Source organism: Netta rufina (genome assembly GCF_964035555.1).
Source record: "Netta rufina genome assembly, chromosome: 11".
Classification (NCBI taxonomy): domain Eukaryota; kingdom Metazoa; phylum Chordata; class Aves; order Anseriformes; family Anatidae; genus Netta; species Netta rufina.
Genome location: NC_140134.1, coordinates 5,623,495 through 5,646,248, shown reverse-complemented (window position 1 = coordinate 5,646,248; position 22,754 = coordinate 5,623,495). Strand labels below are relative to the sequence as shown.

Sequence of the window (22,754 nt, the reverse complement as noted above, 5' to 3'; positions counted from 1 at the left end):
GAAATTTTGGATAAAATCTTAGATTTCCTGTTGTTATCGTATGCCTTTCAATGCTATTGATATGAACAGCTCATACTGCAGTATCTTTTGCAAAGCATCACCTAATTTTCTTTTTAATTTCAGGGTCCCAGTACCCAATTTTCCACTGTGTCAACAGAATCACTCATGAGGAGGTTCCTGAGAGTTACTGTGACAGCAGCACCAAACCTATTCCAGAAGAGGAGGCTTGCAACCTCTTCCCATGTCCAGCTTTGTAAGATATTAGTGTTTAAGTCAACTGAAATAAGCCAATGTCACTGAAGTTTTGCACATGCAATAAGATATCCTACGTATGAAAGTAGTTTGAACTTGTGTTGAAAACTTGTGTTTCTGTCATGAAGTGAGCAGCAAGTCAGTCTAGTAATTTCTCAAAGTTTGTGCGATTGTTCAGGCATACACACTATACCTGTGGTCTCTCTATGGGAACTCTTTTTTTCAAGTGATAGTCTGCAAAAGCTTGTCTAAAGAAGAGGCTCTGTAGGTTATATCACCTCACACTGGATCAGCGTGCTGCAGTACCCAACTGTTCATTGCATGGTGTCATACTTAAAGATGAGATTTGCCTGATAGCACTCTCAACAGCCCCTTCATAAACATGACTTCTCTTTCCTGGAATTAAGTAGTTCTTCAGCTCAGAAGTTGGATCCCAAACTGGTATACCTTGTTTCTAGTTCTGCTGGTATCACAGGCTCATATGCGACTGTTCTGGAGTATTTTACTTGGAGATACTTTCTATCACCAAGTGTTTTTCTCACCTTTTTTTTTTCTAACAATTCATATTAATTAATTTTTTAAATTACTTTGATTTTACAGAGGACACTATCAAGAATGTAAACAGAGATGTGTAAATATTTATTTAAAATATTATTTATTAAAATACAAATGCATAAATGCATACTTATTAGCATCAGGTAGATCATTTCTAAGTATATAATATTCTCTTCATAAAGGATTCAGTTCTGCGTGCAGAAGCTTAAGTATTATTTTAAGATTCTTTACCAGCATCAAAATCATGTCCTTAGAGTTCTGTTGAGGTAGTATTAGATGAATCTTCACTGAATGAGATGCCCTCTTTTTTTTTTTTTTTTAACTTCTTTTTTTCCCCCCTTTTCTGTAGCTGGGATATAGGGGAGTGGTCTGAGTGCAGCAAAACATGTGGCCTTGGTATGCAGCATCGACAGATATTATGCAGACAAATATATGCCAATCGCACCTTGACAGTTCAGCAATACCGCTGTCATCACCTGGAGAAACCAGAGACAACCAGCACTTGCCAGCTGAAGATCTGCAGTGAATGGCAGATTAGGACAGAATGGACTTCAGTAAGTACGATTGATTAATTTGGGGCATAAACCTCAGAAGAGAACAAGAATTTTCTTATAGGTATCACTAATCAAACATGAAATTTGGTGGAAGTGGAATGTGGAAAGCCTTGGAAGTAAGTGAATCTTAGTTCAGAAATACCCTGCATGGTTATGACTGTTAGTTTTCAGAAGGTGAAAAAGAGCGATTGCATAGAACAAAACACATAGATATGTATGTACAGAAGCACACAAGCTTTCTGAACAATGATTTTTTATTTCTTTTTAAGTACCATATGAAATAGAGTTGGGAGACAGCTAATAGGTTTGCCTATTGTAGCAAACTTCTTGTTGTTTTTCTTAGCATGTAGTGTTTAGTTACAGGACTGATTTAACCTTATATATGTGTTAAGTTTAGAGACAGTCAGTATTTGCCGTAGCTATAGCTGGTTTGAGGCTATGCCAAGTCTTTCAGATAAAAGTGAATGGTATGGTTTTGTGTTGTTTACAAAAGTTTTGGCCAACCTGACAACCATCCTAGATACTTTCACAGCCATTGTGTAGAGAGAAGAAATATTCTGGTGTGTTAAGTGTAGTGATAAACAAGTCTCTTTTCAGTTAGCAGCAAAGCAAAGCAAAAAAAAAAAAATTCACAGAAGTGCTGAATTATGTGGGTGGATAGTCCTTGAAAAATGGCAGCTTAACACTGAACCTAAACCTTCTTTTTCCTTTCTATTGAAGAGCTTCATTGCTTCTAATTCCCCAGTGTAGCTAGCTGCATTGCCAGTAGAAGCACAGCTTTCTGTCCACACAGTCATCATGGTAGGCTAAGGAGTCATGCCACAGACTTTATGTGGCTTCGATCTGCATGGGTTAATTCCTTAAATTTCCGCATTTCTGAGTTTAATGGGGGCATTATTAACCCCTTAGTCATGAAGTACTGGTGATGTGTTGAGATAAAAAACAGACATAAAAAAACATATAAATACCTATATATATATATACCTATAGTCAAATGTAAGGAAATGTATTCACCATATTTTAAAAATTTATCTGTGGCTAAAGGACAGTAAACTTGCCTTTAATAAAATAATCAAAACTTTACCTTTGTGTTGCACCTAAGAAAAGATTAGATGGTTTATGTGTTACTACATTTTGAGAAGTATTTTAGTGTGCAGACAGCCTTTAGAGCTTTACTGCTTATAGTGAATCAACATAAACAAATATTTTAGAAATTGTAGCTGGTTGAATATAGGAGTAATCCCAGTAAAATTCTGTGATTAATTTCCTCTTGGAAGTAGAATTGAAGTTTTTGGCGTATGGAAGACTCACTTATAAGGAAAGAAGCAATTGCATTTGGAAACTGTGTTTTCAGCAGAACATTTATTTTTGTTTGTTCTTGTTGAAGTACAATAAGGTTTTTGCTCTAGAGACAGGTCTGTGATCTTAGAAGTAAACCCATCTTAAGACTTTAGTGCTGACCATTTTTCCTGACATGCAAATGTAAAAAAAACTTTGATCAAAATGAAGAAATAGCATTGTAATAATTTTAAGTTTGAAGGCTAGACTTTGAGGGTAACCCTGGTCAAATCACCGCTTTTTGACAAAGAACAGGGTTGTTGTTTTGATTAGCGTTTTGCTGTGTAATGACTTGCTTCATGCATCTGGTCTGGGTTTTAAAGGCAAATGTTCTAGAGTGAACAGTTGAAGAGGTAACTGCATGCTGAAGGTAAGATCTTTAAGGTATTTTGCTGTAGGGAATATATTTTATGTAATAACTCGGACATGTAAATATAGTAGACATGGTTAAGCATTTGAAAGTAAGGGAAGAACAATGAGGTTGCCTTTGCAATCTCAACTAACTATCCTTGTGCATAGGTACTCAGGTCTTTAATCTCCAGATTCCCAGAGACTTTTCCACATTAATTCTAGAGTGTTTACAGGACTCATCAAAACATATCATGCATACACAGAACATAAAATAATGTTCCCTTTTTTTTCTTGATGATCTGGATGCTTCATGCCAGGCAGAGACATTGATACCTGTCAGTGTTGTCTGAGATTGACGAAAAGAGAGCAGGGGAATAAGGCCTGAACTTTGAAGAGGGATTCAAAAGTTGTTTTTCTTTGCATTTCCCTTGCTTCATATCTGTATATAGATCAAGATCAAAATTATGCATAGTATGTCAGCCTGCTATTCACATACCAGCAGTTCAATTTGATTAGGTACAGCATGGCTCATTGAAGATAGGATTTGCTTTTTTGTTTTCCAAATGTATCTACATAGTATACTGTAGAATGCTACAGACTGAAAATATGGTTTTGAAACTACTAACGTGATTTTATTCCCTATTCCTAACAATCTAAAATAGTTCTGTAGCTTCTGTGGATGTGTTAGTAGGAATAAATGAGCTGTACATTTTCAGCTCCATGAAAAAACATGAGAATTACAGCCCAGAGTCCTGATACAACCTACCATTTGTTACAGTGTTCAGTACCTTGTGGAGTGGGGCAGAGGACCCGAGATGTGAAATGTGTCAGCAACCTTGGAGACATTGTTGATGATGAGGAATGTAACATGAAGCTGCGGCCGAATGATATCGAGAACTGTGACATGGGACCCTGTGCTAAGAGCTGGTTCCTTACAGAATGGAGTGACAGGGTAAGGCTTCCCATTATCTCCGTGTGCTGCCAAATCTTCTAAAACAACTTAGGTGTATCAGAATTAAAAAATACTTATACATGTATAAAAGGAGTGATCTTATTTTCCATGTTTACATTTGATCTGTAAAACAGGCAAGAGCAAACAGAAAATAATGATCCCACGGGCATTGGGCAAGACTCTGGGTGCATGGCCAAACATCTGGATTTAGAACTGGATCTGTGTCTGAACTTCCCAAAACACTGAGTGTGCTGAGATTTATTATTCTGCCTTGCTTAACCCTGAGTCTCAAGCTTCAGATTTTAAAAGTTTCCCTACTGTTTTTTTAAGTGGTGGAGGTTTGAGGCCTGATGTTTGGCTTTAAGTTGAAACCATAAAACAATTTTCCTATACCTGTGAAAAGAGAGGAACAACTTCACAAGCACAGTCAAGGTAGATTCAGATTTTCTGTATTTCACAAACATAAAAGTATTTTTTGATTCCAATGAGTCTGATTACCAGCATGAAAGCAATAAAAAGAGTTGTGATTTACCTTGTTTCATGATTGGACTCAGAGAGTATGTTCAACGGTGATATTCATATGCATGGGCTAAGACAAGCCTGGTATTTTGGTCCCTCTTGTGGATTCTTGTGTATCAGGTTTAATCTATAAACAAGTTGAGCTTCCAGTCTCTATAAAATACTGGTAATATTTCCCTTTTCTTTAACTGGTTGTTTTGGCAGGCAAATAATCTCATTTATCATAGAAACCGTAAGATTTCTTAACTTCATAGATTCATTATTTAAATGCTTTAAATGCATCTCTGAAAACTGGGATTGTCTGGCTCAAAGGTTACATGCTAGTTTGGGCGCTGAAAAGATTTACATTATGTTTCATATGCAGAGAAGGGGGAGGAACTTAACAAATCAGACAAGTACCTGGTATGTCATATAGTTTTAAAAAGGCTGATCAAACTTTGCTACAGTTAGAGGCTGGTAAAACTTTCAGCCCCCAGGCAACTCAAGTAGATTTTATGAAGAAAAAAAAAATCTTTATACGCTAGTAAGTCTTTGTGGTTATCATTTAAACTTTCTTTTCCCAGTTTTTGTTCACTCAGGACAGAAAGGTACCAGTTGAATTACAGATATTATTGCAAATGGCAAAGATTTTCCTGTAGTGTATATGACAGTGCCTTTTATTTTTTTACCTTTTAGAGCCATTCTTTTTATAGTGCTATTAAAGTGGTATTTACAAAGGAGAAAAAAAAATGCATTCTATCCTCAAAGACGACCTTTCTTGAGGAAATAAAAAAAAAAAAAAGACCCCCATTTTCAGCTACTCTCAGCTAGTGGGGTTCTACCAGTTAAAGCAGATACATTCCAGTGAAGACCATAGCATCAGTGTTTCTTCATCATCCTACACTGGTATTTTGTAAACTGCAGAATTAAAAGTACTTTTTGTAGCTGGATGTTAGAACTGTAAAATGCTATTATGCTTACTTATATGTATTAAATGAGACATAGATATGAAGCAGGTAATGTGGAAAATGTTGGAGTTTTTTTCTTAGTGGAGATGTTTTAGGGTCAGAGAGAAAATAATGGATATTTTTTTTCTTCTCAGCTTTTATAAGTGAACTAATTAATTAATACCAAATGCTTGCTACTGTAACTGGCATTATTCACCATTACTTCTGCCAGCAATCAGTTTGGAGTTTGATTCACAAAGAGAGTGAAAGGAACAGGTCATTTAGAGGGGGGGCGGGAAGGTGTGTGGGGGGAATAGACTCCAAATGGAGTGTGCAGAATCTTCAAAGGTTCATACATACCTAACAAGGATGTTCAGAGGCATTTAATGGCAGTGGTTCCAATGAAAGCGGAACATGGGAATAATCACTAGTATTGCATAGCAGGGCTTTGGCCATTAGCTTTCTGACTCTACCTCTCACTATCTGTTTTCTGGGATCAGACCTTTCTCTTTGTATAGAAGTATGTTTCTGTTGAAGGATACTGAAGGGGAGCGTTCTGTCATGGAATGGAAATGGGTAACCCCAGGCATATGGGCTTTCTGTGTGCAATTTCCCCAAACAATTCTTATTAAAAAAAAAAAAAAAAAGCGACATTTCAGCAATAAACATAGATCTGTGATGGTTCAGATAAGCAGCCAGAAGTTCAGATGCTTAAAGCAAACTTGTTCAAACCTCTTGAGTCTGCAAAACTGTGGTGGAAATCTCACAAGAACAGGCCTTCTTTGTGAGATTTATTACATGCCTACTTCACGTCCCAGCTGGAAAAACCACAAAACAGGCTTTTCTATTGTATTTTGACATTTCAGCCGTGGCTAAGAAGAAGAGGTGGAAGAACGTGTCATAACTTTTGAGAATGTTGGAACTTTAAAATGGTTGAGTTCAAACTCGATTACAGTCATAAGAGAAGTCATACAATCATAAGGCCTGATCTGTGCTTCTCTGAACCCATTCTGCAAACACTTGATGTCTACTGATGCATGTGCAGCAAGTAGAGATTCCAGAGACCTGTCAAAGATTGGTTAAGCACATACTTTCTCTTTCAGCAAGGTATATATCAAACTTCCACATGTGGATTTATATGACACATGGAGCATTCAATATAGGTTTGGTCAATTAGCGAAGCATCAGGAAAAACAGTACAGTAACATAAAAAGGACAATTGTCTTTACTACTGACATGTTAAATTTCACAGTTTAATAATTGATGCATATTTCTGCAGAATGTGACAAAGGTATTCTTTAAAACAGAGTAGAAGAGATGAATAGCCACATCTGTGTTTTAAGAAAAGGGCATGCTCTGATTTAGGATTAGTGAATGGATTTTTTTTTTCTTATTTTATGGAAACCTTTCAAAGTTTTAACTGATGCAAACTCATTTTAGTTCTCATCTTCATTAATAGTTTTGGGGGTTCTAAATTGGAAGGTTCTGTAATTAAAACATCCTAAATGTACCTACAATATAGTATATGTGCACCCAAAAACTGAAGTCTACATACAGAGCTGTGTGTAGGAGTTCTGTCCCCTTCCCAGGGAGAACTGTGTGTATCTTTCCTCCATAAAGCACACTGGGCTGCCTTCTCACTAAATGGGTATCGGAGTCCGGGGTATGTATGTTATACACACTGTTTTACCTGCAAAGCCTATGAGCTGCACAGCTAACCATGTGCACACTGTAATGTTTGCAATGGACCATGTAAAGGAAGGTAAGAAAGCAATTTATCCTTAAGAAACAAACTGTTATTTTTCTGAAAATTATAAGTTCTGCTTTGAAGTAGTTGTAGACACCATTTTTTACTCCTTTCAGTGGGAAAGAAAGTAGAGGTTAAAAGTCTCTGGCAGTAAAGTAAGGCTCGTCTTACGTTTTATGTGCCCGTCTATACATTTATTTCTCTATCTTCATTACAAATGAAGAGAACTAATTTAAGTTTCATGGCTTTGTCTTCTACACGATCCTTAGCACCTTAGATCCTTAAAGGTGAAGGCCTTTAAACAATCTGGGCAAACCTTCATGAAGTACTAAAATGCATTTGTGGAAAGATGGCTTCCTGTCTCCTAACTGACTTAGGAAGTCAAGTTAAAACTGCAGAGCCACCAAACTGCATCCTTTAATCAGCAGAGTAAACCTGGTGAACCTTACTGAACTCGGCAGCAAAATTGGATTGATGGGGGTAGATGAGATCCTTGCAAACATTTCACAACTAATTTTTGGATAGCTCTAATTGCTGGAAAAGTTACTTCTCCTATGGGTCAGAAGCAGGAAACTGTATCCTCCTGATTTACAGCAACAGGAAATTCACCAATGTTTTCTGCCAACTATCTGGAGCATTTCCTTCTTGCATTTTTGTTTATTCCTCATTGCCATCTACTCTGTTCATTTGTTTCTCATTTGATTTAGAGCATATTTGGAAAAGAAGCCAAAATACAAACAATTCTTACACATTAATGAGATTCTGAGGCCAAAATAGAATGTAAGGAAGGAAGAAAAAAATGTTCCTCCTCAGGGAACAAAATCTAAACTGATCAAATGCATGCTCTGGGTTTTAGTCATTTTTAAAAGGAGAAACAGCAATGCTTCTATAGTAGCTTTCATTAGAGAATGACAGCATGCTTCCTAAAAATCAATGCCTTATTCCTCTCACTCCTAAAACATTTCCTATCAGGTACCAGTCAGCTTGTTGACCAGTCAAAGATGTAGAACCACAAAAGCGTATTGTACCTCACACTTCTCTTTCACTGGTCTTTATTTAAATCTGGATAGCTCAAGTAAAATCTCCTGGATCCTGAACAGATAAAAGCAAAGAGATCACCATGGAGTTTGTGTAATTTTTAGCTATTTTTGATTACCCAGTTTAAAATTTAAAACAACATAAAATATCCCTTTACATGGTTTTCATGTGGAAATCATATGGAAGTAGAAGTTTTGCATTCTGTATGCATAAATTTGTAACTAACTTCATGATTCGCAATGGAACATATAGCCAGGAGAGTTTTGAAGAAGACATGGCCAAAACCTACAGATAATTTATTTTTTATTCTCCCCAGCTGATCTCTCTTTGCCAAAATTCATCTGCTTTAGACTTTCTAAACAACGTGTAACTGCCAAAAGCAAACTGGTTTGTTTAAAGGCAGATAGGAGAGTTCTGGCGAGTGCATGCTTCTGTCATATCTTTGGTTTTAAGGGAAAGGCAGGCAACTTAATACTGGAAGTTATGCACAGAGATTAGAATTACAGTAAGGCAGGCTAGTATTTAATCACGGAGCAGTGACATTAAGAACAAAGATACACAGTGTTCACAAAAGCTACTTAAAAATACATATTTCTCTATATTTGTGTGACCTACTGTTTCAGGTCTCCCAGAAATCAAATTCTGGAAAATAATTTTTTGTTTTTTCTTACTAAATCAGATCATGTATGGAGACACTGCCATTTGCAAGGCTGAATGCTTTAAAACCTGTTGATGTATTATTTCTATTATGCCCACCACTGTATTTCTATTCACCTATCAGAAGCCTCACATAAGCCTTCTCCTTGTTTTGGGAAATGTCATGTATGGAGGGCACAGCCTTTTAGTACAGTGACCAAGATTTTCTCTTAGCCGTCCAACTAGCCTCATTCAGGCAAGTCTGGGCCATCATACAGAGCCCCAAACCGCCAGCCTTCTCTTTGCTTTTCACCTGTAGCCCACTTCTTTGAATGTGATTGAATACATGTGAAAACATTTAATGTCTTCTCTATTTTATCTCCTGAGGGAAGTTAGCTTTGTCCATACACTCAGGTGAACTAGCTTTGCTAGTGCTCCAAAGTGGGAGTAAAAACCAGCTCCAGAAGCTTTCTCATCAGGATCAATTTTTCAAGCCTCTCTCTGCAGTAACATATGTAACCTCCTCCTGGACTTTGAACTTGGATAGCTAAGGATGACTTGTTAACTTCCTTCACAGATGTGCTCTATAGGGTTTTAGATAAATAGATAAATAAAGTGTGATAAAATAAATAAAGCATGATAAACAAATCCTGTACAAATGGGGAAACATTTTACAAGAACTAATTTGACTGGTTTTTAAAAACTTGATTAAACTAGCAATGATGCTGAGACCTGGGTGAAAAAACCTCTGGACCCCGTTGGTAGGATTCTTGCTGCTGCTTTCCCATAAGCTGTACTTGTAGTCCCAGCTGAGGGCAAAGATGTGTGCTGGTACATCAGTCAGAAGGAGCTGGCATAGTTAAAGGGTTTTACTTGCTTTGCCACTCCGTGTGGATGGGACAAAAATTCAGGCTTCCACATGCAGCTTTTCAGTTTTGCAGGAGCTAGCCTTATTTTCCTGGGCTGCTGTTACAGTTGTTTTCTGACAACTGTAAGAGCACCAGATTCTTTTTTTATCCTTTTTTTTTTTTTTTTTTTTTTTTTTAATGGGAATGGAAAGCTTCTAAAACTCAACTGATGAGGAACGGACATCAAGAAGAGAAAAAAAGACAAACTCTTTAAGATTAGGGAGGGTGTTCCACAGACTAACATTTTTGAGGGAATTTGTGCCAATTAAAACAAGAAAATGAGAAGAAATATCTTTAATAATAGGACCAGAAAAGAGAAGTTGCAGATCATGGAAGTTCCTTTCAGGTTCTGTAAGGAAACATGTCGTACAGTTAGGTTATGGCAGTCGCTGTGTGTTAATGCAACAAATCAATGGCACAAAACTGGCAGTAGTGGGTGTGTCAGTTGCAGAAACTGAAGGGAGAGGATTTATTATCCAAACACTCCCTACTCCCTGCCTTAGCTTTGGAAATCATGGCTTTCACACAGCAGATTTTTACTTGAAGGAAGAAGAAGAAAAAAAGAAAAAACAAATACTTCACTCAGAAACATTCACATTTAGGTTTGCTGCGTAAATCCTTTGAGGGTAGTTAATCTGTAGTAAAATCTTGCAGCAGAGGGTGGGACTGCCCTATACCTTCCCATTTGGAATTTCCTTTGTTATTTGATATGTAAGCCTCGTTCATGCATAATCATTTAAAACATAAGACTGGAGATTTTCTGGATTAATTTATAGACTAAACTTGTTCTCAGCTCTGTTTGTTTGCAAAGCAGAGAAGCAAATTAGATTGTCAAATGAAAATTACTTAGAAATAAGAAAAGTATTTGCAGAGTATATGCATATTTCTCTATGCATAATGTAATTGAACAAAGTTCCCTGGGATAAAATATGAACAGACAGAAAACTTATTTTAGTACAGTGGGTTTGAAAGGCAGCCATTTATGGGGCTCAGTTAAACAGTTTACCTAGGAGTGGAACATTTTGAAATCGGTTTAGTTTAGTTTTAGTTTACATAAAGGGGAAAATGTTCAGTACTTAGCACAATGTACATCATTTTGGTATTTCCAAGATGCTGTCAGTTTACTTTGAAAAGACCTCCTCAGACATCAAATGTGGTTTGCTGAGGAGCTGAGTCTATTTCACACATTGATATGAAAGTGGAAAATTTTCTTGTGCACCACCACCAAAAAACATGTGTTTCATTGTGCTATTTAAAGGAATCATTTAAGAGACACTCAATTATTTGATCTTGTAGATGGAGGAAGTGCAGTTTTTTACTACTCCATTGGAGTACATAAGCAACTCTTTAAATTTTGAATTCCTAGTTATTTCCAGAATTGTATCTTGTTGAAAGAATGTACAAGTTGTACAGGTAAAACATGTAAAAAGTTTGATCACCTTTTTGGCTTTCTAGGGATTCCATTTCAGCAAATAATTTGTTCTTCTATTGAATATCTTGTGAAAGAAACTGACTTGGTAGAGGGAAAACTATTTTCCAATACTGTATCTGTGGAATAAATATGACATGACTACATATTTCACACAACCAGTATTCCTTGGTGTGTGATTAAAGCCTGGTTTGCAGCCAATTGTACATTCAGTGCCTGGTGTCTCTGGGAGATGGTGAGCAACTGTAGTGGTTTGGCCTCTTACTGATAGTGGCATCTGCTGTTCTGTAGCTGAACTATTGGATGGGAAACCTTTCTAGTACAATTGCCAGTGGAAGCCAACCTAAGCTAGTGGGCAGTTCTGTGTCTCATTACCAGTTCTCTTCAATTTTTTCTTACTTTTATTCCAAATATAAAAATGTCCCAGAGCTACATTGCTTCACAAGGGATGTTCTGTTCATTGTGGAAGTAATGCCTAACTATGCCTAGCTTTTCCTAACTAATTACTTGGTTTGTTAAAAATAAGATTGGAAACGTCAATCAAACGTGTCTTTTCTCCCATACACTGTATATTTACTTGTGGTTTTCTTTACATGGGTAGTATAATATAATTGCTTGTAATTGCTAAATTCAATTATATATATGTATCTTTCAGCAAGCTGCACATTTTTTCATTTTCATGGTCTAGAGATGAAATGACAAATGTGTTTTCAAAGAAAAGAAAACGAAGATTAAGAAAGAAAGAAGCAACAACAACAACAAACAGTCTAGCACATGAACTGCTTATCTCCCAGGCATGTTTGCTTTTTAAATGTCAACAGTTTGATGCTGCCCAGAACAGTGGAATGTGAGACTTTCCCACTGAAGGAGGTGAATGACCAAACTATATGGGCACAAAGAGTCATGATAAATGGAATTTATCCTGCATGATTTATGGGTCATATGCATACCATCTCCAAATATGTGACATACACTCAGCATATCACTAAATAATACAAGCTTTCATAATTTAGCAGTGAAAAGTTGAGAAAGATGAATATTAGTTACTGGCCACCTTTGCTGCTAAAAAACATAGTAAAGAACTTACAGTTGAAACATGGAGGGCAACAATTAGTGGCCGTTACAATTATTTGTAGAAGATTTACCCGAGTCTTTGGAAACTACCTGTTTTCTACTTTATTGTGCTCTCATACTCTGTCAGCAACCTATATGGAAAAGTTCCAGGATGCACTATGCACTATTTTGCTACCAATATCAGCAGCACTCAATGCCAGTAGCCCTCAGATCTTCCTCACCTCATCCTTTTAACCAGTGTAAGAATTCACCTGGCTAACAGCTTGAACAGTCAGAGGGGAAACTCACAGAACAATTTGCAGGCTGAAACATATCTGCTCCCTGAAAAGCTTCTTGTTGAAATTATCACCTCTCAGATGCATTAACTGGTATGGCAAAAGATGAATAAAATTAAAATTGAAAGAATTAACAGATAGGGAGAAGGAAGGAAAACTAAACAAGCTATTAAAAACCTATAAGAAATTTCTTTCTTTCCTAATCATTCAGGTTCACTCATTTGTGATTATGAAGGACAGGTACTATTTGTACTGTATTTAGAGGTATGAAACCATAAGATTATTTGCTACAATTGAATTACAAGTGAAAATAATTGATGTTACATGCATTCATCTATTTTCCATGGTTGTTTCACTGCACATTTCATTGTAAAGGGTGGAGGATGGACTAGTGAACACCTGTTATGTCTTCTGCTCCCCAGTGTTCTGCAGAATGTGGTGATGGGGTCCGTACACGTTCAGTGGTTTGCATGACCAACCATGTCAGCAGTTTGCCTCTGGAAGGCTGCGGCAATAACAGACCCTCTGAAACAACTCCGTGTAACAATGGACCCTGTGCTGGTAAAGTGGAGTGGTTTGCTGGGAGCTGGACACAGGTAAGCTCTATATCTAACATGTGTTTGTTTTCTATTGGCATTTTAATCCTTTCCACATGAGGAAGATCTGTACCATAAGGTATTTCTGCATTTCTGTGGAGTGTTTGGATAAGTGTTTTGTTTGTTTGTTTGTTTGTTTGTTTTTTCTTCTGTATTTTACTGAGCTAATGTTCAATGTTTCAAGATGGTTCTTTCCTCTATACCTTAGTTTTTGTTTCTCATCTACTGACCCAGTATATTAATAAAATGAGAGACATCAGAAAGCTGCCTAGCATATTCAAAGGAATGCAAAAGTAAGAGATTTACACCTATTAAGTTAGATCGTTTGTGATGCATACCTGTGGGATGTGTATAGGCAATAGCCAAAAGATGCACAATAAGACAAAAGCAGTGGCTAAAACCAAAAGTTGGCTTCTGTTTTGCTGAGCTGGTTTATCATGATAGGTGAAAAGAATTAGTGGCCAGTGTCCTGGTGCTCTTTCTTTACGGTAAATTATTTCCTTCATCCACATCTCAATGTTCTTTCTCATTCTTACTAAACATTTCTGCTGTCAGGAGCAAAGGAATTTCAGAAGCTGTCAGCTGGTGCCCAGTCGTTTATGTCCCTCTAATTTAAGTAGGCTCTAATGTAGCCCAGAGAGCCTTTTGGACTGCTGATCCAGCATTTCTTCAGGTTGTTAGGGAAAAGTCTCTTGGCTGTGCTGTTAACTCACTGCATTTCAGATTCCAGCTGGTAAGGAGTTGGAAATTAAACTGGTACAGCTGAGATGGAGATTACATGCAAATGCTTCCAAGTGTAAGTGATAATTATTTGTATTGTATGAGAGTAATAATAATTTCAGATTTAAAACATACTTTGCTTCAGTTTTAATAACTGGTAAAGTCTGGGCCTTGTTAGTGACACTGCTCCATGCAGGTGAATAGGAACTTCATACCCTATTACCATAGAGAGAAATGTACAATAAGGTTGTCCTAACTCTCCCCATGCTGTACTCAATAAGAAAGTTTCTTTCCTTTACAATTTCCTGTTCTTTTAAGCCTAATTCACCTTCTTTCTTTGTATGAAATTGCATTCTGTTTGATGCATACCAGTTATACAAAGTGTTCACTGTATAGTATGTGAAAGAAGTGCCTGACAACGTCTGTTCTACCAGACAAATCCTGACTTTAAATACCATAATGAAAGCAGACAGCCAGTAGACCAGAGCAGGGAGCATTGGTGGATGACATTTAGCATTGTGCTCCATTAGAGCTGAGGCTAAATGTTAAGATAGTGTCTGTTGGAAGAAGCACTAAAAGAGAGCAGTGACAGAGATGTTCAGTGTTAAAGAAAATGGAGTTACATTACTTACTGTAGAATTTATTTAGGTGCAGTCATCTCTAGGTTTTTCATTCTGGTAAAGGGATCATAAATTCCACACAAAGTATTAAAAATAGTAATAATAACACTTGATTGTTTTAGGTTAGAATATGCCTTTGAAAATCATGGCCCTTTATGCAACATAAAAATCAACGTATCACCGGAATAGTCTTCTGGAAAAAAATGTTTTAAAAGTGCCACTAACAATCTTATGTGTGCATTTAACCTTTAAATGGGCAATAAGAGTCTGTGAGAGTAAAATTTGCTTTTTGGAATTGGAACCAACGCAGCATCACATCGATATTTGCAAACACAAAAAGAACACCCTGGCAGATCAAGGCATTTTCTAAAAACCACACCATGCGGGGATTTGTAAAACTGCAGAACTGTGCTCTAGCCTTATAACCTCAAAGGTTCAGTGCATGCAATCCTGCTTCAGTCAGAAGCAGTAACACTGTATATGGAGAAAGTAAGTTACACTTCTCCTTTTATTAGAAAAAAAGCACAATTATAGTCATATCTCTTATTTTTAACAATAATTAGGAAAGCATTTTTAGTCTTCTGTACCATTTGGAATAAAAATGAATAGAAGTACAGTTTTAACCACTGTAAGCATTTTTAAGATTTGTAATTAAATGTATAATACCCAAAACATATAGTCATTATTCACTTGATGAATTAAGTTATTACTATATCCTGTAGCATTTTCTTGTACTGGTTCCTAACTGGCACTTCTGGGTACTATGGTAGCACTACATAAATATAATAACAACCCAAGCATTATCTAGGCTTCTATTCTGGGTCTGAGGGATAAAAACCCTATGGCAGGTACCAAAGGAATGTTTTACCCTTTGCCCTTCTCCTTAAGTCATACATATGTCAGAGACAGAAGGAAAGATATCATTAACGTTACTGAGGAAAGAGCCTATTAAAAGAAGGAAATAAATTTTGTTTGAAGGTGTCTTAATATGTATCCAAAAATAGCAAATGAACAATGCTTTATAAATTTAGGTGATGAATATTAATTTAAAGGGCAAGTATATGCGTTTGTATGCATGAATGTTCTTTTATTTCAGGAACAAATAACATGGACAAATAAGTTAGTTCAGAACCAAGTTGAAGAACCTAAGTAGAATAACAAATTCCACCATTTTTTTTCTTGTCTGATACAGTGCTCTACTGAATGTGGCAGTGGAACTCAACAGAGAGAAGTAATTTGTGTTAGGAAAACTGAAGGCCATTTCGATGTTTTGAACCCCTATGAATGTTCATATTTGGAAAGACCTCCCAGCCAGCAATCCTGCTACCTCAAACCATGTGGATCTAAGTGGTTTCATACAGAATGGAGCACAGTAAGTCTACCATGCTTTTCTAAATCTGGTTTTGTTTGATGCATCCTTTTCTATGTATATTGAAAGGGAACACCATTTGGATAAAACTGTTGATCATGAAATAAGGCTTAATCTTTCACAGGAATGATACTGAAAAGAAAGCATACTCTTCAGCAGCCAGTGGAGTTTATGCTTCATCTTGAGTTTCCTTAGTCAGGAACCTTTGGGAAATTCTTCATTCAAGTGACACAAAACATAGAAATTTTATTGTTTTCCATGCTTGGTTATTTGACTATTCCAATGGCAGCACTCGAAAGTAGAAAAGAAAGTAGAATGTTTTTAACAAAAACAAGTCAGCTGAAGAAAAAACAGATTTTTCTTCCCTATTTTGCAGGTGTGTATAGATAGTTATTTGAAAAACAAAGATCCAAATTATGCTCATGATAAAACCATGTAGATTGAAGTATCTCCTTTGATGTTGCTGGAAATTCTTTGAATTCTTTATTGTTAGTTTAGTTCAAATGACTTTCATTAGGAAACGCATTTTCAAATGTGAACCTGCTAGTCTGTAACCACAAAAGATCCAGGCGTGCATCCACAGGATACAGCAGATAGATTCTTTCTGAAAGTGAAAATATATATGCTCTCTTTTTCACGCATGGAAGAAAGAAACTGCTAAAAATCAGAATCTGATAGAATAGAATAGAATCTGATAGGATCTCATATCTTCAGCAGACTTCTTATATGATCCAGAATAAATGGCACAGTCCCTTCAGTCATGGAGATTTAATGATTGGCTAATGCAAAATGCTGGGTTTTTTATATAGTATGTTGTATGTAACTTCTAAATTCTGTCTTGGTTCCATTTAAAGTGCTTAAGATCTCTACGGATCTGAATGGAAGGTTTTATTGTTAGATACCGGATAATCACAGTATTCTATACAGGCATGTAATGAGTAATCATATTTAAAACAAAACAAAACAAAACACACTAAGTGTTCTATTACTGTTTCTGTAGGTCTGTGTCTTCTAAACTGCAGAAGTGTTGTACTCCAAAATCAAAGAACAATTTAAGACTGTATTATAGGGAATATTTTAGTTTGCTAAAATATCTGTTTTTATGTTAGTGATAAGTTGTTTTTATAATGTTAGGGGAAAAACATATGCCAAAGAAAAAGTCTGAAAACATTCTGATTACTTTGGGGCTATTAAAGTTTCAATAATCATAAATGATCCATGTTTAATGAAGCTTGTGAGCATTTAGGTCAAACTGGACACTGAGCCAAAACTGAAAGACCTCACTCAGGCAAAATTTTTAAAGTCAACAGGGGATTTGCTTCAATGTTAATCTGTGTAATAATTGACTTTGAAAACACCAGGACAAGCAAATACAAAAGTCTTTGGCTTCAGAACAGATTTTGAAGTAACACAGAAATATTTTCTTCAGAAATTAAAGGAAACCTATAATGCTTATTAAAATCACTGTGCTGAAAGAATTGGAAAATAATTGAGCACTAGACAAAAGGCAATTAAAATGATTCCTGATTGTATATAAATGGAGGTAAAAATGGCAGTGGAAACCAGTGCACTCAAGTAGTCAAGTCAAAGTTCAGTATAGGAAGTTCTTAAATAAGAAATGTGTGAACCCTATGGAAAGAGTAGATTTGGGAGATATATATAAATAAGCAGAGGAAAACAAGACTAATTACACTAACAAGACTAACCAACAAGACAAATTAGAGAAGCAAGAAGCTGACAAGTTCAGAAAGGGAAAGATTCTTGCATGCTTTCAGTGGTAGTCCAGCATGTTTCTTTGTCCAGTTGCTCCCCCTATAGACAAGAACGTTTTTGAACCTTTAAAGGTAATTTCACCTGTATGTTAAGGAGTAGTTACAAAACAAAAAACTACAGCAGTGGTGAAGTTGATGAAAGGCTGCAGTGATTATATCTGTATCTGGGTTTCAGGTCCCTCTTGTTATCTCTATATTTGCACATTGCATGCAATCTTCATGAACTTCGGCTTTTGTATTTCAGTGTTCCAAATCCTGTGAAGGAGGATTTAGAGTTCGAGAGGTACGATGTCTGTCAGACGACATGACAACCAGTACTCAGTGTGATCCACAGCTTAAACCTGAAGAAAAAGAACCATGTAACACACAAGACTGTATCCCTGAAATAGGTACGGTAGAGAAACTTCGTGTTTTAACTATGGAACTCCATCTAGTGGATAAAATCCTTAATGATCATGCCCAGGTTTTAGAGTTTATTTTCTTTCTAAAATCCAGAGGTTTGTTTTTATACAAACTGTGGCTCTTTTCTGTGATATGAAAGTAGGTTTTCACTTCTGATTTAAAATCTTTTCCTTGAAGCACTGAAGAAAGTGGCTTGCTTTTGAAGTTGCTGAGAATGTGAGAAATCTGCTTCTGTGAAAATGATCAATAGAGCTGTTTTTAAGCGGCCTCCTTGCATTCTGAAATGTTTCTCTCGGCAGAGTCTTTGAAAAACAACAACAAAAAGATCATGCATCATATACTGTGTTTGGTAACAGCTCTTATAAGAAACAATAACATTATGGATATTTAATATAAGAACATAAATAGCAAAATATCATTTTTCCTGATTATGAACTTCCAGTGTGGCTTAAACGTTTTTCCTCAAGATTTTCAAGCCTAAGACATTATGGGCAACTTAGAAATTGTATCCTATAAGTAGCATATACACACATCAAATTTTATTATCAAGCATTGAAATGAATCATTCTTCTCCTCCAGATTTAATTTTAACAGTAATGAGAATGCTAGGGAAAGGAAGATGCGAGTATTTAGAAACAGTTTGAACTCATATTCTGCAATAATTACAATTACTACAATAATGAGAATTATTTTTAACATAATTTAAGATAATTATCTTAAAAGCTGGTACACCTGTAGCATTAAAAATATTTATATTGTGCTACTGTTGTTGTTCCTTCTCTATTTAAAACAGGCTTGTACAGAACTGCTCATTTTTACATCTGATTCTAGCACTTTGATATTTTGTCTTTGTCTTAACACCTGTGTGGTGGACAGTGGTCACCTGATCATATGAAAATATTAGCTGTCACTTAAAAAGTGTTTCTAACCCTGTTGGTTGTAAAGGAAAACTTCAAAACGTGAACAGACCATATTGTAGCAGCTTAGAAAACAATGGGGAGTGTTAAGAACACCGTTTTTTGTTTTTGGTTGGTTTGGTTTTAATCTGGGTAATTTCAACCAATCACAACATTTGTAAGGAAGGTGATGTTTTACTCAGCAGTGGATTATTTCAATTTAGCAGTTGAAAATTAACATGTGCAGGTTCTGGTGCCATCTGTACACTACTGCAACAGTTTAGTACCTGGGAATCTGAAAATGAAGTGGATAGAGGTACCTAGGTGGAAAATACTAGAAATTTCCCCATCATCTTTATTTAAGCCAAATTTTTCAGAAGAAAAAAAAAAAAAAAAGAACAGTATATATGAGGATAGGTACATTTAATCTGTGTTTTTGTGATTCTTGATTGAATGTGGAAAATCTTCAATCAATTTGCATAGGTAGCCTATTTTAACCTGACAATGAATGTTTGAATAGAGGTTAAAGGGATTTTACACGGTAAAGGAAAGGGGATTGGCTGCCTGTTATTCCACTGTTATTTTCTTCAGTTTCTTTTCTCTTCCTTTTTCTCCACAGATGAGAACTGCAAAGATAAATACTACAATTGCAATGTGGTGGTTCAGGCCCGGCTTTGTGTCTACACTTATTACAAAACAGCCTGTTGTGCATCCTGTACACGTGTGGCAAACAGACAATCAGGGTTTCTGGGACGCAGATAACAAATACTCTTCTCAACGCAGCAATGTCAGTCTTCAGATGGAGCTTGAACAGTGTTACTGTTTTGCCTACAGCAGGTTTTAGCTTCTTAAAGAGATGGTTTTTATATTGCTGTGTACATCAAGGCACCAGACCATTTCAGTTACAATTACTGTGCAGTTATGTCTTTTTAAAAATTGTTTGTTGTAAAACCATGATCTTTTTAAAGCATTAATTTTTAATGATAACATTCTTTGCACCTGCTCATCGGATAATTATTTAAAAAATATACCAGCCTTACTGTTGTGAAATTATTGTTAAAAAAAAAAATCAGTCATAGGCAATTACTGGAGATATTTTACCAATGTGGATGCAACTGCTGCGTTATTTTCTGAGTTCTTAACTCTTACATGATATTTTGGACTGCCTTAAAGTAATAGACCAAATCAATGAAACATGCACGTGACAAGAACTATTTTACAGAGAAACTAGGCCCTTGAAGACTCATTCATGTTCAGTTTCTTAGCACTCTAATGTATATTTTTAATTACTTCAATCCATTCATAATAAATTATAGTAATGGTTAAACTTTTTCAATTATACTTTTAACTAACTTCCCGTCCTCAGATGGCAAATATATGCACACTTGACTGCCAAAATGTGCCTTCATATTTAATTCATAAACTCTCGAAATTATACTATTCTACTGTATGTTTTTTAAAATACATTACCTACCAGAGTGCCACTAGTGCCTAACCAATTAAGCCTTTAATAACTGCAGCTGTCAGTGAGATTTACCAGGAAGTTGAGGAGACTTTGCTCATACTTAAAAAGAAATACACAGAGTGATTGTTTCCAACTGGCAAGGTCTCTTTCCTGTAGGGCAGTTTTTCAGTGAACTGATACCTTGCCTGATGTCTTGTCTCTGCCCTATTTTTTAACAGCTACCATACAAAAGTATTGTGTCCAGACCTTGTCTGGAGACATCACTAGTTTCTGAAGCAACCTCCAAAAGATGCAGGCCTCTCTGCTTTATAGTAGTCTGTTATTCCTGGTGTCAGTAGTCTTTGTGAGTGGAGTAGCCAAGTATTTATTGTTGGTGTTCTTCAGGTTTTGATCACTTACTGCAACATACTTGTCATTTTTGCTTCATTCCATGTTTCATCCATCAGATCTTTCAATACCACTCCCTTTATGCTACTCAAGAATAGCTTTTCTTAGACCTAAAGTTAAGTGGTGATTTTTCATTTCTGCAATTACTAGACTCAGCCTTAGGATGTGCTGAAGGTAAATAGATCACGTTGTGCAAGGCAAAAGAAAGCTTTTGCATTATCTGCACATTCTCTAGCTTTTACCTGTGAGGTCTTTCAAATGTGTAAATAAGGCTGAGGGAAGAAAGAAACACCTCTGCTCATTCAACTGTTTATTACAGCATATTTCTTTTAAATTAATGATATCCAACTGTGCATCTATTTCTAAGGTGCCTGCTGCCTGAATTGAAAAACAGCTTTAATAATGTATGTTAAGCCACTCCCAGTGATGCGGTAGTAGAGTGATTAATGTGTCCTGCTAATGATTAGAGGCATGTTTGAACCTCATTCTGGATTTGTACTAGAGCTCATCCCAGATGATCCATCTGTAAATGTTCATCTGTTTTTATTTTGTTCTTACTGCTTGGGTGGAGACAACGTGGAAGAGAGACTGGGCCACTGGGAGGCAAAGGTTTCTGGGCATGCTATTTACTAGTCACACCAGTTCATGTACTGGAAGCTACAGGCACAGAAAGGTAGAACACCTCCAGTCTAAAAGCTGCCTTGGACTGAGACAAACCTTAGATTTTTTGATTCAGTCACTTACGAAGAATGTATTTCAGCCATGATGAACTGTAATGTTTGGCTAAATGAAATTAACAAGTGTTTCCCCTAAATTTTGAAGTATTTGTGATTTTAAACCATTAATGTTATTGGCTGTTTCTGTATACTGTGGTTTGGGCTTTTTCACTGTAATTAATTGATGTAAGCCCTTTAGAAACAGACATGCTAATTAGAAAACCTTCGATTTAAGTTCACAAAGCTTTTGCAGTCCTATTTCCTTGGATTATGAAAATTTATTCATGAAGGTAATTTAAAAATTTGTGGTCATATTTTATATTCATTAAGATTCTTGACCAAAGACTGATACAGAGAAAGTACAGCATAAACAACTCTGGAATCCAGTATTTGTAAATACAGATTTTCATCTCAAAGTCTCATTGCAGCAAATCTTCACATAGAGTGCATAATTTTTGCTGTTATCTCTTTTGTGCCAAGGAAGTGTGTCCTTTGAGCTACAGTGAAATACTTGCACTGAAAACCAAGAGGAGAATGAAATACAGAGAAGTAATCAGGTTTGCAAACAATTCATAGACAATCTGCTTGCACACACTCTTGGCTGTGAGACAGCAAGTTAGCAAGGAGACAGGTGATCCTGGTCTTCCATAAAATCTGTTGTTACGCTCTGGAATATATGGCGATTGGGTTATTTTACAAGGATTATCATCATGTAGGCTTCATTAAGCTGCCATTTAAGTAAGCAATTCATGGGAGCTAAATAAGAATCTATGCATACATGTAGTGCTATAACCCTGTATTACTCCTAAACTGTACAGCCTTGTGAATTTAATGCAGTGAATTATGTTTATAGAAACTATATATTTCTTTTTAGTTAAAGGACAGGTTTCAGATGTATCAGTTAGAAAAAGATTGCATCACCTAACTGAACATCTGGTGATATGGAAACTACTAAAGTCTTGCTGAACTTAATCATTTATCATCTCTTCTCATGTTTCAGCATAATCAAAATACTTGCTCCTGAAATATGAACTAATGAACCCTTCTTTCAGCACTTTGATGTAGAAGAACTAATATTACCTACACAAAGTAAGTGCTATGCTAGTATTTCACTGTCACACAAAGTGCACTTTTGAAATTGTGACTATACCATTTGTTTTAATAGAGCAATATACCAATTTAGGATGATGTCTACAGAGGCCCTGATTTTAATTCCATGATTTTACTGTAAATCAGAGGTGGTATTTGCCTATGTCT

General features: G+C 36.1%; 1 protein-coding gene across 1 annotated transcript in view; it reads left to right on the top strand.

Annotated features, from left to right (window-relative positions):
• Nucleotides 1-20,086, top strand: part of THSD4 (thrombospondin type 1 domain containing 4) — a gene marked incomplete at its 5' end in the record, with an annotated part of 107,570 nt that extends 87,484 nt beyond the window's left edge. Inside the window, 7 exons of the mRNA XM_084293174.1 lie at nucleotides 124-253; nucleotides 1,157-1,361; nucleotides 3,829-4,002; nucleotides 12,977-13,150; nucleotides 15,683-15,862; nucleotides 17,876-18,020; nucleotides 19,549-20,086. Of these exons, the coding sequence (XP_084149300.1) occupies nucleotides 124-253; nucleotides 1,157-1,361; nucleotides 3,829-4,002; nucleotides 12,977-13,150; nucleotides 15,683-15,862; nucleotides 17,876-18,020; nucleotides 19,549-19,691 (1,151 nt within the window). The 3' untranslated portion in view covers nucleotides 19,692-20,086. The remainder of the gene's footprint in view (nucleotides 1-123; nucleotides 254-1,156; nucleotides 1,362-3,828; nucleotides 4,003-12,976; nucleotides 13,151-15,682; nucleotides 15,863-17,875; nucleotides 18,021-19,548) is intronic.
• Nucleotides 20,087-22,754: the final 2,668 nt, after the last annotated feature.